At 43.9% G+C, this 13,913-nt stretch overlaps 1 protein-coding gene across 2 annotated transcripts in view; it reads right to left on the reverse strand.

The window, feature by feature from the left end:
• FAM135B (family with sequence similarity 135 member B) overlaps positions 1-13,337 on the reverse strand; it is a 182,595-nt gene extending 169,258 nt beyond the window's left edge. For both annotated transcript variants that reach the window (XM_072774619.1, XM_072774618.1), the window contains exon 1: positions 13,239-13,337. In XM_072774619.1, coding sequence (XP_072630720.1) covers positions 13,239-13,315 — 77 coding nt within the window. In that variant the 5' untranslated portion in view covers positions 13,316-13,337. The remainder of the gene's footprint in view (positions 1-13,238) is intronic.
• Between the last annotated feature and the right edge of the window lie 576 nt (positions 13,338-13,913).

The following is a 13,913-nucleotide window of genomic DNA, read 5'->3' on the forward strand; positions in this document are numbered from 1 at the left end:
AATGTGAACTGGTGCAGCCACTCTGGAAAACTGTGTGGAGGTTCCTCAAAGAGTTAAAAATAGATCTGCCCTATGACCCAGTATTGCACTGCTGGGGATTTACCCCAAAGATACAGATGCAGTGAAACGCCGGGACACCTGCACCCCGATGTTTATAGCAGCAATGTCCACAATAGCCAAACTGTGGAAGGAGCCTCGGTGTCCATCAAAAGATGAGGATAGAGAAGCTGTGGTCTCTGTATACAATGGCATATTACTCAGCCATTAGAAATGACAAATACCCACCGTTTGCTTCGACGTGGATGGAACTGGAGGGTATTATGCTGAGTGAAATAAGTCAATCGGAGAAGGACAAACATTATATGGTCTCATTCATTTGGGGAATATAAAAAATAGTGAAAGGGAATAAAGGGGAAAGGAGAAAAAATGAGTGGGAAATATCAGAAAGGATGACAGAACATGGAAGACTCCTAACTCTGGGAAATGAACTAGGGGTGGTAGAAAGGGAGGTGGGCGGGGGGTGGGGGTGACTGGGTGACGGGCACTGAGGGGGGAACTTGACGGGATGAGCCCTGGGTGTTATTCTATATGTTGGCAAATTGAACACCAATAAAAAATAAATTTATAAAATTTAAAAAAAAAACAGTATTTTCAAAACTAGTGTGAGCATACAAAGCCACTCTTCCCTTTTCTTTCTTGCTTTTTTTTTTGAACATCTCCTAAAGGGGCTCAAGGAACCCTGCTATAGGAATTGTAAACTATTTTGCTTTCACTGGATAAATGACTAAAAATATAGAATGCATCCTCTTGATTAAAATTACGTCTCTCCTCTGGGAAACAAACAAGGCGTAGTGGAAGCGGAGGTGGGCGGGGGGATTGGGTGACTGTGTGACAGGCACTGAGGGGTGCACTTGACGGGATGAGAGCTGGGTGTTATACTATATGTTGGCAAATCAAACTCCAATAAAAAAATATACAAACAAACAAACAAAAAGCACCTCTTGTGTCTACCAGTCACTGGCCCGGAGGATTATATTCCCCATACATCACCCTCTCATTATGCAAGGAAGAAATCCAGGCAGGTGCCAGGCAGCCAGAAAAGGAAGTCTGGGTATGATTTCTCCTTGATGGTGGTAGTTTGCAATTCTGTTGTTTGCGGAAGTAGAGTGTTTACCGAAGGGGTGACACAAGACATCATGACATCTGTACACCCAGTCTGGCCCAAGGGAAACAACCATGCCTGGTGGGGTAGAAACAGAATGCCCAGACTCTGGGGTCCAGGCATCCCCAAGAGAACTACTCTACTCACTAGTCACATAAAGACCTCACTGGCTGGGATGCCTGGGTGGCTCAGGTCGTGATCCCCGGATCCATGATTGAGTCCCGCATCAGGCTCCCTGTGAGGAGCCTGCTCCTCCCTCTGCCTGTGTCTCTTCCTCTCCTCTCAATCTGTGTCTTTCATGAATAAATAAATAAATCTTTAAAAAAAGAAAAAAAAAAAAAAAGACCTCACTGGCCAAAATGAGAACCTCAGCAGACACTGCACCTATGTGAGCCCCTGCTTCCTCTGCAATTGAGGGATAAGAGTCCTCATCAAGTGATGAGAGGTTATTTGTAGCAATACAGAATTTTTTAATTTTCTTCTCCAGTGAAATTCTGGTTGACTCCAGTGGGTTGAGACAGAACTCAAGAGATGGTTTCATCAAATGAAATGAACGAGAGTTTTTTTCAAGGAAAGATAAGAATGTCACCCTTTGGGAGAATGGAATGTGTTGGTGAACACAAAAATCCTCCTATTTTTAGGAAGAGCCAAAAAGGACCAGTGGTGACTCCCCCTTTCCCGAAAGTCCCCAAACAGTAACTTCAGAGACTTGCATGTCAGCATGTGGGATCAGTGGAGCCATGGAGACCCCGGCATTGACTGCAGGGGAGATTTTCAGACTTCTGCAGTTTCTAAGAGCTCCTCTCACTGGAGCGATGGAGATCAACTGCCAGATGCCACAAGTCACTGAATTCCTTGGAGCTCGACACTACGCCTTCCCCAGGGGGTTCCAGAGGAGGTAGAACAGAGTTCTGGGAGTAAGGATAGTTAGGCTAAACATCATGCCCTTCTTTACCTTGTCAGATGATAGAAGTGCTTGGTCAAGCACAGTATTAACCTCCATCTACATTACTAGGGACTTAGAAGCATATGAAGCAGCAAAATTAAGTCATTTTCAGGATAATTGGTTTATATTATCAAGAGAGAAACATTTCTTAATTTTAAAAAATGTCATGGCAAATTATAAATAATAAAATGCATTCTAATATTTTTTTTAAATAAAATGATGTCCAACAAGAGGGCACTGGTTAAGTAAATTATGGCTGAACCCTGTAATGGAATCCTTTGCAGCTATTACACACGTTGTAAAGGAATGTATAGGATTACAGGAATAGTCCCAGCAGGGAAAGAGAAAAAATAGAGAACAAACTGGTCTACTACATTTTTGTAAAGGCAAACACATGTGCAGATAAAACAGTGTTTGCTCAGTGAAAGAAAAGAGAGGGAGGGAGAGAAAGGGAGAGGATGAGGGGGAGGAAGAGGAATGGGAGAGGAAGAGAAAGGAAGAGGTGGAGGGACTGGGAAGGAGGTGGGAAGGGCAGGAAGGGGAGGGAGGGAGGAAATTTTGATTACAAAAGTGATATATGTGTTGTGAAAAATGAGGAAAAGTATAGGAGGAAACTGGCAACATGATTCCTTCACTAGGCAAAACTTATCTTATTTGTGCCTATATGTGTAATTGAAACTTAAAATGAAGAAATGTGACGAAATACATTCAAAAACGGATTTTGACCAGTATTGGATAACCAATAGAACCAAATTAAAGCCATTAAGGACCTCACTCCCTATCCCTTCTACTCCGACCCAAGATCCATTCAAAGAATCTTCTAGAAAAGAAACATCTGTGATTTAGTACACCTGTATTGACTATACTTCATGAGAGTCCCCAAAGCAATTATTTCTTCAGAAATGTATTGTGCACTTGGAAGTTGCTAAAAGAGGAGACTTACACATGCTCACCACACACATACTCACACACACACACACACACACACACACACAGAGCAACAACTATGGGAGGTGATGGATGTGTGAACTAACCTTTCACAATATATACATATGCAGTATCAGCACATGTACACCTTACACTTACATAATATTATAGGTCAATGATACCTCAATAGGGCTGGAAACAATAAGAAATGTGGCATTTTCCCCTTACAGATCCCAAATAGGAGGTAAAGAACAGGAAGTAGGATTTCCCCCACTGAGGCCAATATGAATCAGCATGGTGTCCACTAGGTTTTCCACTGACAATTTAATTTTTTTCATATTTTATTAATTTATTTGAGAGAGCATATGAGTGAGGGGAAGGGCAGCAAGAAAGGGAGAGAGAGAAGCAGACTCTCTTCTGAACGAGGAGCCCAGTGATGATGCAGGGCTGGATATGGGGCTGGATTCCCCCAGGATCATGACCTGAGCCAAGTCAGATCCTTAACCGTCTGAGCCATCCAGGCACCCCTAATTTTTTTTTAAACCAAGAAGGCTTTATCTCTTCCTGGGAGATTAGTTGTGGTGACTATTAAATCAGCTGCTCACTTCTGCCCCCTCGTCCCCATTTTCATACTCCAAGGGTATGTCTCTTGTTCTCCCCTTTCCTATCTTGATACTGGGATCTTTTTTATACAGGAAAAACAAAACAAAAATAAATAAATCAGCTGCTCAAAACATAGAAGGGACACCCGATTCAGACTCCAGCCAGATCAGGGGTCCGTTTCAGGCCATCCTGACTAGTACTGCAAGGTCTGGACCTCAGTTTAACAAGGAGCTTTACAAACATTCCCTCACTGCCTTCTAATCTGATCCTGCAAAGCCAGTGAAGAAATAGAGCCCAGAGGTTAGCAGCTTGCCCACGGGTACTTGCCTAATAACAGAAAAATCGGGATCGGAATCAAGATCTGTGTCTACGCTCCTCCCATTCCACTACTTTCATGACCAGACACCTTTTGCTCCCCTGAGAGGCCTTCACAAGAACAGCTTTGAGTTCAAAACTAGAGAGAGCCACACTGCCCGGGGGCTTTTGCCTCACCTCTGATTCCCACAGGAGGGAGAGAGGCCCTGTGCACGGCTCCGAGCTCAGCAGAGGCATGTTCATGGCTACAGGCAAGGCTCAGCCCCCTGGAAGGGTCTCTTCTTCACAGACCTGCTGAGCATGTCCTCAGCCAGGGGTTAAGAGGATAAAAGGCTTAAAGCAGCAAGCTCATGGAAGTCACAGATTCAAAGGTTAAAGAACTAAAAATGGGACAGGGTGTTGACAGGGATGTGGATATGCTAGAAAAATAATCTAGCATGTCCAATTACATAAATACCTGAGTACATCCTAGGAATTATCCTAATAATGCCTTTTTATGGGGAGGAGGGAATCAAACGTTTACTAAAACAATTATGGAATTTTATTCTTAATGATTTTTTTTTAATTTTTTTTTTAATTTATTTATGATAGTCACAGAGAGAGAGAGAGGCAGAGACATAGGCAGAGGGAGAAGCAGGCTCCATGCACCGGGAGCCCGACGTGGGATTCGATCCCGGGTCTCCAGGATCGCGCCCTGGGCCAAAGGCAGGTGCCAAACCACTGCGCCACCCAGGGATCCCTGGAATTTTATTCTTAAGAGACCCTGGAGCCGACCCACACTCCTCCTTGTGCTAGATGGAACCCTTGATGCTGAGTGATAAAAATCCTGAATCACACTGACTCATACAAAAGTAAAGGGAATCTGTATATTTGCTCACGTGCAAAGTCACGGGCCTAAAATGGTGTATTAGATCCACGGCTTCTGTGCTGTGAAAATCGTACCCAGTGGCCATTCATCAGGGCGCCCGCTCTGTCTTTGCAGCAAAGCCACCACTGTCAAAGCCCTGGAGATGCTCCCCCTGAGGGTTCGCATGGGCCCTGACCTCCCAGATCCATAGTGGCCTCTCCTTTACCAGGCAAAGCTGGACATCCAATGGGGCTCTCAACCATTTATAATCCCTACTCCCTTTCAAAAGTGATGGAATGAATGAAAAGGATCGCAACATATTTTAGTAAGAGAAGTGAAGAAAAGGATTGTTTCTGACAGAACCAGACAAATCAATTAATTGATCTCTGGCAAGCAAAGATAATTGTATTTCTGAGTCTATTACGGCACATCAGGGCTGGTTAACTCATTTCACAGGGAGAGCTGGCTGTCTCTGGCCATTAGGCTGTGATGGGGACGTCGAGGCATAAATACAAGATGGCATTTTCTTTCTGGAATCCCTTGACTTATGACTCCACCGTTTTCACTCCGGTAGAGAAAAGGCAGGTGAGTTTGTTCAAAGGGGATTTCAATCCTAATAGTTCCATGTGTGTCTGACCTTAGACATCAGATCTGATAATACTGATTGTGGGTCCTTTTGTGCAACTATTCTGTGGGTAGGACAGAGTGTCTGTGCAATCACCTAAAACGTCAGGGCAGAGAATCTTCTAAGTGATATTGTAGAGAAGGTGTCAGAAAGGCCAGGTGATGAATCTCAGTATCAGGGAAAACCTTCACTCAGGAACAAAAGTGAGTTTGATGTAGAGCTTTGTGTGAATTAAGATTTAAAATGAAATTTGAATACATTTTCAAGGACAAATGTTGGCTCCCTTTCAGCAAACAATATTGGGAACGAAGGTTCACATTCTCATACATAGGTATAAATGAGATATTAATAAATTGATGACCTATAAATATTTACATAGTGTGTGGGGAGGTTATACTCATATATACTTTATACTTGCTCACATAAGTATTTCTTTATGAGAAAACTGTTGTAAATGAATTAAGATCTTCCTTTCTGCTTTCTGGCTTCCAGAATCCATGCTGGAAAGCTAATGCAAAATCTCCATGGGCTCTTGAGCAGGAGGCATGCATTTGCAAAGGGAGGCGAAGTCCAGTCTCCTGCTGAGGAAGGAGATGCCATAGGTCTGCTAAGAAGGAAGGGACCTGGGTCTGTTCTCTTTGGAAAAAGATGTTTCCAAGCAAAGCTGAGGTTACTCAGCATGTGGACTCTTTCCTTGGTCTTAAGCCAGTCATTCTTCAACTGGGAACTACCTGGGAAACTTTACAAGTGCTGGTGCTGGTGTGTGGGGTCTCATCCTAGACATTGTTTGTTTAATTAGCCTGGAGGGTGGATCTTTCCATTCTGCAGATGATTGTAGCACACAGCCTAGGTTGATACTGTCATAGAAACATCCTGTGCTGTTCACTCAGACTCAGCTGGAGAACATGTGAAGACACGGTTTCCTGAGCCTCTTGACCAGCAATTCAGATGTGGTAGGTCTGAGATAGGGCCAAGAGTCTGCATCTCTAACAAGAGTGTAATGGTGACCCTGCTGCCCTCGGGCCATAAACAGTACAATAGGAATTAGGAACTGTTTTCACATTATTGATATCATTTAACAAAGATCCATGTGACCCCATCTGAGTTGCAGAAGTTCTGAAAGAAGCAGCAAGTTCAACCAGGGCACATACAAGCTGTTACGGGTCTCCCAGGAGTTGCCAGGCTCTGTGCCAGACTGATCACCAGCCATATAAAGTCAGGTAAGATGGAGTCCTTATCCTTAAGGAGCCTAATGCCACGTGACAAGAAGACAAAGCCAGGCGGGACATCACCACCATTCCCTTCTGCAGCCTGGCTCTGTCCCCCTCCACTGCCATCTCTGAAAATCTGTGGCCCTGGCATCCCTATCCTCACTGGTCTAACAAGAGACCGGGCAGGATAAGCCCTGTGATTTACACTCCCTCCCTTCTTACTCCGCACTTCACTGCGGCCTTCTGGGTGAGCTCTGACATCACTGACCCATTCTATGGTCTCCTCCTTCCAGGTCCTTTGCATGGCTGACTCCCACCCACCTTTTGAGTGACAGCTCTGTGTGATCGCCTCCCTGAATGCCTTCTCTGACTCTGCCCACACAGTGGCTTCTCCCTGCTGTTTCTCTTGATAGCATCCACAATCTGTCTTTGTCACAGAACTTATCCCACGGTGTGGTCATTTCCTATGTGTGTATCTGTCTCCCTCGTTAGTTGGTAAACATTCTGTGGGCAGAGTCTCTCATCTTCACGTTTCCAGAGCCTATTACAATAGTGTTTGTAGTAATGACTGTGTGAGTGGATGGAAGACTAAAACACGAGGGGCAGGCTTTTAAAAATGAATGGGAATGAAGGATGCTTGGGTGGCTCAGCGGTTGAGCATCTGCCTTCTGCTCAGGTTGTGATCCTGGGGTCCTGGAATCAAGTCCCACATCGGGCCCCCCCTCGAGGAGACTGCCTCTCCCTCTGCCTGTGTCTCTGCCTTTCTCTCTCTCTCTCTCTGTCTCTCATGAATAAATAAATACAATCTTAAAAAAAATATGTGGGAATGAAACAACAGATGTTGGTGAGGATGCGGAGAAAGTGGAACCCTCTTACATTGTTGATGGGAATGAAAACTGGTGCGGCCACTCTGGAAAACAGTATGGAGATTCCTCAAGAAGTTAAAAACAGAGATACTCTACAGTCCAGCAATTGCACTACTGGGTACTTAGGTACTTACTCAAAGGATACAAACATATCCTTTGAACCACAAACATAATGGTTCGAAGGGGCACCTGCACCCCAATGTTCATAGCAGCAATGTCCACAATAGCCAAACTATGGAAAGAGCCCAGGCGTCCATTGACAGATGAAGGATAAAGAAGATGTGGTCTATATACACAATTACTCAGTCATCACAAAAATGAAATCTTAACTATTTGCAACAACGTGGATGGAACTAGAGGTATTATGCTAAGCAAAATAAGTCAAACTTATTTTTATTAAGACAATTATCATAACATTCCACTTATATGTAGAATTCAAGAAACAAGACAGAGGATCACATGATAAGGGAGAGAAAAAAGAAAATAAGAGGAAATCAGAGAGGGAGACAAACCATGAAAGACTCTTAACTCTAGGGAACAAACTGAGGGGAGACGGGGTAACTGGGTGATGGGCATGAAGGAAGGCACGTGATGGGATGAGCACTGGGTGTTGTATGCAACTGCTACCTCTGAAGCTAATAATATGCTGAATGTTAATTAACTGAATTTAAAATTTAAAAATAAAAATAATAAAAGTATGGGAATGAGGGATTCATACAAACTGGGCCGAGTACAGTAGGTAAACATCAATAAACAAAGAGTCTGGACAGGAGATTATATTTAATCTAGAACTTAATAGGGTAGAGTTTTCAAAGTAGATATCACAAAGGGGGAGGGATCAGGAATGATCTGAGCACAGGCAAAGTACAGAAGTTTAAGGTCAAACCATTCATGTTGTGAACACTAAGCCGAGTGAGAGCACGAGCGAGTGGGAGGGTTGTAAACAGGAAAGCAAGGTGGTCACATCATTAGTAATAGAAACGACAATTGAGATAGCGTCTACTAGATACCAGGCACCATGCTAGCTGCTCCACCTATACCAATTAATGCAATTGATACCATAAGACTTCTGATTACCCCCTGAGACTGTGTCATCACCGTTTTACAAGTGACCAAATGGTGGCCCAGAGTGTTTTAAAGGGACATGTTCACGCTCTCAGAGCCTGCAAGTGGCAGAGACTGGCTTCACATTCAGGTCTGACCCCCAAGCCAGGCTCCACAGCACCTCGCCACCCCTGCTCTTTCGTCAGGATGAGTCTTGCTGCCCAACACCAGTTGTCAATTCACAATGCTCGTTGACTGGTTTCAGGAGATGCTTTTCCTTTGAGAATCTGCTTCAGTCAATATAGACGTGGGATAAATGCAAGTTGACTGTTTGCACAAGGCAAACATCACCAAAAGGCAATATGCATTCTGGGATTAAAAAAAAAATACCATCCATAAGCATAAATGTCCTAGAAGTAAGCCATCCCAGATCAGGGCAGAAGCTTGTGCAAGGGGTGCCTGGGTGGCTCAGGGGATCAACTCCCACATCAGGATCCCCACAGGGAGCCTGCCTCTCTCTCTGCCTGTGTCTCTGCCTCACTTTCTGTGCGTTTCATGAATAAATAAATTAAAAATCTTTTTAAAAATCTTGTGCAATATTCTCAGTTCTGCATCCACATGGTTCCAACGCAGCATCTCACAGTGAATCAAGAGGGAGTATCTACTACTGGCCAGAATGGGGAGTGATGATCTGGGATGTCAGGACATGTCTCATTAACTGGAGAAATTGCTAGAACCTGGATGCTCACAGTCGAATTCAGTCTGAGGAAGGACATCTTCCTTGCTTTGCAACCCCTGGCTCTAATTTCTACTCCCAAGGACCTTTGGAGCACATCCTGACACCCCACAATGGGCCAGCCTCCCCCAGTGCTGTCTTCCTTTTCTTCAATGACATGGGGAATCCTCCATTTTCTTTCACGTGGGGCACATACCTCGCCTGCTAGGCTTGGATTGCAGTCATCACTTTTCCATGGAGTGTTTGCTGGGTAAAGTAACTATATCTCACTCTGAGCATGGCTCCTGTGGGACTCATAGAGGGAAAATCCTTGGCGCTCGAGCAGCATAGACCATGCCTGGCAGGTGCCCCTCCAGCAGCTGCAGAATCCTGGCTTGCATGGCACCTAGCCTGTCTCTGCAGCCTGATCCCAGCAGACTGGGGACTTTCAACCTCAAGGGCTCACTGCTGATAGGGCTTTACAGATCTTAGAACACACTCCATGTCCCTAAGTGTTCTAACTGCCTTCATCCAAACGATGCCCCAGCCTATTCATGGCCATGGCTGCTACAAAGCCCACTGTAAGCATGTGGGATCATAAGATTATGCCCTCATCACATCACCTCATCCATACCAACATCATGAAGTGCTGACATGAAGATCTAGAAGAAATTTGTGAGAGTCCTTGTTCCACTAGACCTCTGGTTACCAACTATCAATGATTTCATACCTACAGTAAAAACATCATTGAGCAACGCCAATATATGTATATCTATTGATAAACACATACATGTACAACTGCATATTCCTATGCAATATGCATTGTTAAGAATAGAAAAAGATGTTTTAAAAGATAAGGGATGTAATATTCCATGTTTTAAAAATTAATTACTTTTTATATTAAAGGAACACATAACCTTTTTTTTGCTCTTACTAAAAATATGCATACAGTGATTCAATGTTCTGGTTTTAATTTAGTCTAATTAAATATTAGACTTTGGCGGTGAGCATGGCTACACAAGAAGACTCCCCAAAACACACAGACCTAGAGGGTCTTAGGCTTGCTGAGTGAGTCATGGTTTCCACGCTCGTCTTGTAAACTCCCTAAGCAACTGCACAGGGCCCTCTCTGAGTTCTGGATGTGTCCCTTGAAAGATCCTGCTAATGGTGACGATTTCATACAAGACTTAGTCAATACTTGAAGGCTTAGAATGTAATTAGGGTAAGGTGTATTATGAATAATTATGCTTACAAATCCATATATCAGATAGTTCTTTAAGTAAGTTCGAATTTCTCGGCCTACTTATTTTTGAATCTGATCTGCTCATCATCCCACCTCAGTGTGTGTGTGTGAACAGGCTTGTCCAGAAGCTCAGTGTGGTTCTGTCATTTCCACCTGTTTGCTATACTTTCGTTAGTAATATTACTTTCAATTCATGAGTGCTCTAAAGTATTTTTTAAAGATTTTTAAAATTTATTTATTCATGAGAGACATGGAGAGAGAGAGAGAGGTAGAGAGACACAGGCAAAGGGAGAAGCAGGCTCCTTGAGGGGAGCCTGATGCAGGACTCGATCCCAGGTCCCTGGGATCATGACCTGAGCCAAAGGCAGATGCTCAACTGCTGAACCACCAGATGTCCCTACAGTATTTGTTTTTAAGCCACTAGCTATTTTATGAGGGCTAGTATAGTTAAAGATAGAACACAAATTACATATGTGCATAACTGCCCAGTCACAAGCCATCATATTTTGTAACTTGAGAGCAATGTCACCAACTCATCTGTGCAGTGGAACGCCCTCTTTTTATCTGATACCAGAGTGACTGAGTGGAACTCACAACTGTGTGCCATATGGACACAAAAGGCTTCCAGGGTCAGTCTGGATTCTAATTATTAACAGGGCTTGATCTCTCTCTCTCTGATTTTTGATGAAAACAGTTGTAAGCAGAAATCTTAATATTTTCTCCCCACATCTTGATAGATGTTTTGTGCAGCCCTGGGGAGAAGGCAGCCCAGTCTGGAGACCAGGCCTATATAATAGAAAAAGGGCAACTCAGTCTCAGATTCTTATTCTATGTAACAGCTGCAGACCGTTTCACCCCCTCATCCCAAGTTACCTGTCGACAAAATAAAGATACCATCACTCACTCTATAGTTGGTGATGAGGACTTAGGAAATAATCAGTACAAGTGTCTAACACTATGATAGACACATGATCTTATCAAACCTGAAGACCAGAATGGAGCGAGGTACTAAAGGGGCTCCAGGAAGCTCCAGGTACCAAGCCAGGACTCAGAAGGCTCTGGCCCCGAGCCCAGACTCTCTTCACTATGCCACACAACTTTTGATTAAGTGAGGGGGGGGGGCAAACCAAAGGTGATGAGCTGCTAGAGGATGCACAGAGCTTTGCTTCCTCAAAATTCAGCTCCAGAACCCCAGCTACAACCTCTCATGTGCCCCTGTCCCTGGAATACAGCTGGTCAGAATCATCTCCTTTTCCCCTCACCACCTGATTTGGGTCACCTACCAAAATGACCCAACCTCTGAATTTCACCTCATGTAACAAGGGGCCATAATATACAAGAGGCACTTGAAGCATTAACTTCAGAACTCTCCTTCTGAAACTGGAGACTAGCCCCAGTAGCAGACTCTAAAAGTTTGCATGGATCCTTCCATTTCCATCATAAGATTGTCTCTACTTCTCCACCCTGAGTCTAGATGCTTTTGCACTTGGCTTTGGCCAGCAGAAGACCAACGAAATCACCCTGCATGAGTCTGAGGCTAGCTACCAGGACATCGTGTGTATTTCCATTCCTGCTTGTAGGGCTTGTCTGCCATATAAACAAGTCCAGGCTCACTTGCTGCCTCCCAGCCGAGGGCCCAGACCTGGAAACAAGCGCGGATGAGAGCAGCCAGGCCTGCTCCTGCTCAGCAGAACCGCCCATCTGGAGCCTGCTTCAAACTGCCTGCCCTCAGAATCATGAGCTAAATGGAAAGCTGTTGTTTTAAGCCACTAAGGTTTAGGGCGGTTTGTTATGCAACAAAAACAAATCGATAGATGGAACCATTGACCCTGAGTGACCCTAAGTCTACCATGAAGACCTACTGAAATCATGCGTGTAAAATATCAAATTCAGAGCATATCCTCAAACACTGCAAGCATCTCTATTTTAATTCTGCATTTAAAGAGGGCATCATAAATTTTCAGTTCCTGAGAGATCAAGGCACAGGTTTTAAGATCTGCAGTTTTGGGGAGATGGCTCCTACAAATATTGATCATACAGATACCTTTTTCTCAGAGATACATAAGCAAGATTCATTTCTAATAAATTCCTTTCCCTTTAAAACTGACTGGCTGACATATATAATGGGAAGAGCAACACAGAAGAGAGAGGGAGGCTGGAAGTGCAGGAGGAAGGGCACAAGTTAGCATTCTCAAGTCTGTGGGTATATGGGTGATTTTCAACTGTACTAAACAAGTGGGCAGGAAAAATAATGAAAATCCTTTTCTCATTAATCCAAAATGCCCTATAACCTGACTTTTCCACTTCTACTTTCTACCAGAAGAAATACACACACACACAGACACACACACACACTCACACAAAGGACCCTTGAACAATGATGGGGTTCAAGGCACCCACCCACACCCATATAGACGAAAATCATGTAGGACTTTTGATTCTCCAAAAACTCAACTACTAATTGCCTACTGTTGACCAGAAGCCTTACTGATAACACAGTCAAATACACATATTTTGTATGTTGTAGGTATCAGACACTGTATTCTTACACTAAAGTAAGCTAGAGGAAAGCAAATGTTATTAAGAAAATCATAAGGCACAGAAATGACATCCACAGAACCACACCATATTTAAAAATCATGTACAAGTGGACCTGCCCTATTCAAACCCATGTTGTTCAAGGGTCAACTGCATATGCAGACACACACAAATAGATGCAGTGATGCATACTTACCCTCTCTGAAAGAGATCCACATTATAAAATTTATGTAGCTCTACAGAAAACTCAACCGTTCCTTGTACTTCAGACATGATCTTTTTGGTTCATTACCTGAAAAAACAAGAGAGAAAGCAACAGGTTGAGATCTACATAAGCCAAACAGAGAGCCAGGGCTTCCAAGAGGGGAACCCAACGTACCCGACCAATGGGACCATGGGGGGTCTACTGGATGTCAGCACTCAGAGGTTCCTTTAATAGGAAAAGACAGAGAGACAGGAAGATACACCTAATGTCACTCAGCTCAGTCCTGGAAGGACCAGACTTGGACCCGAGTATCCTCATCCTAAAGCGAGGCTAGTCTACCGCCCTTCCTCACCTGTCAGTGCCAGGTAGGCAAAACCGCCCAACTGTGAGCACATGCTCCATGGCCAAGAACCCCTGCTCTTCCACCTTCTACCTGGGGGACTTTGAGCGAGTCACTTAACTTCTCCTCTATAACCTGAGCCCTGATAATAGCACAAAACTGATAGGTGACAGACAGATTAAATGAGTCTACCACACAGAGCACTTTGCACAGTTCCTGACACGCATAATGATTAATAACAGTAATTGAAAATGACTTTATCACAGTTAGTATAAATACCATCTCTAAAGTGCGAAGGTGCCTGGGGTGGCAGGGCCAGATGTGCT

This window comes from Canis lupus, chromosome 14 (genome assembly GCF_048164855.1).
Source record: "Canis lupus baileyi chromosome 14, mCanLup2.hap1, whole genome shotgun sequence".
Lineage (NCBI taxonomy): Eukaryota > Metazoa > Chordata > Mammalia > Carnivora > Canidae > Canis > Canis lupus.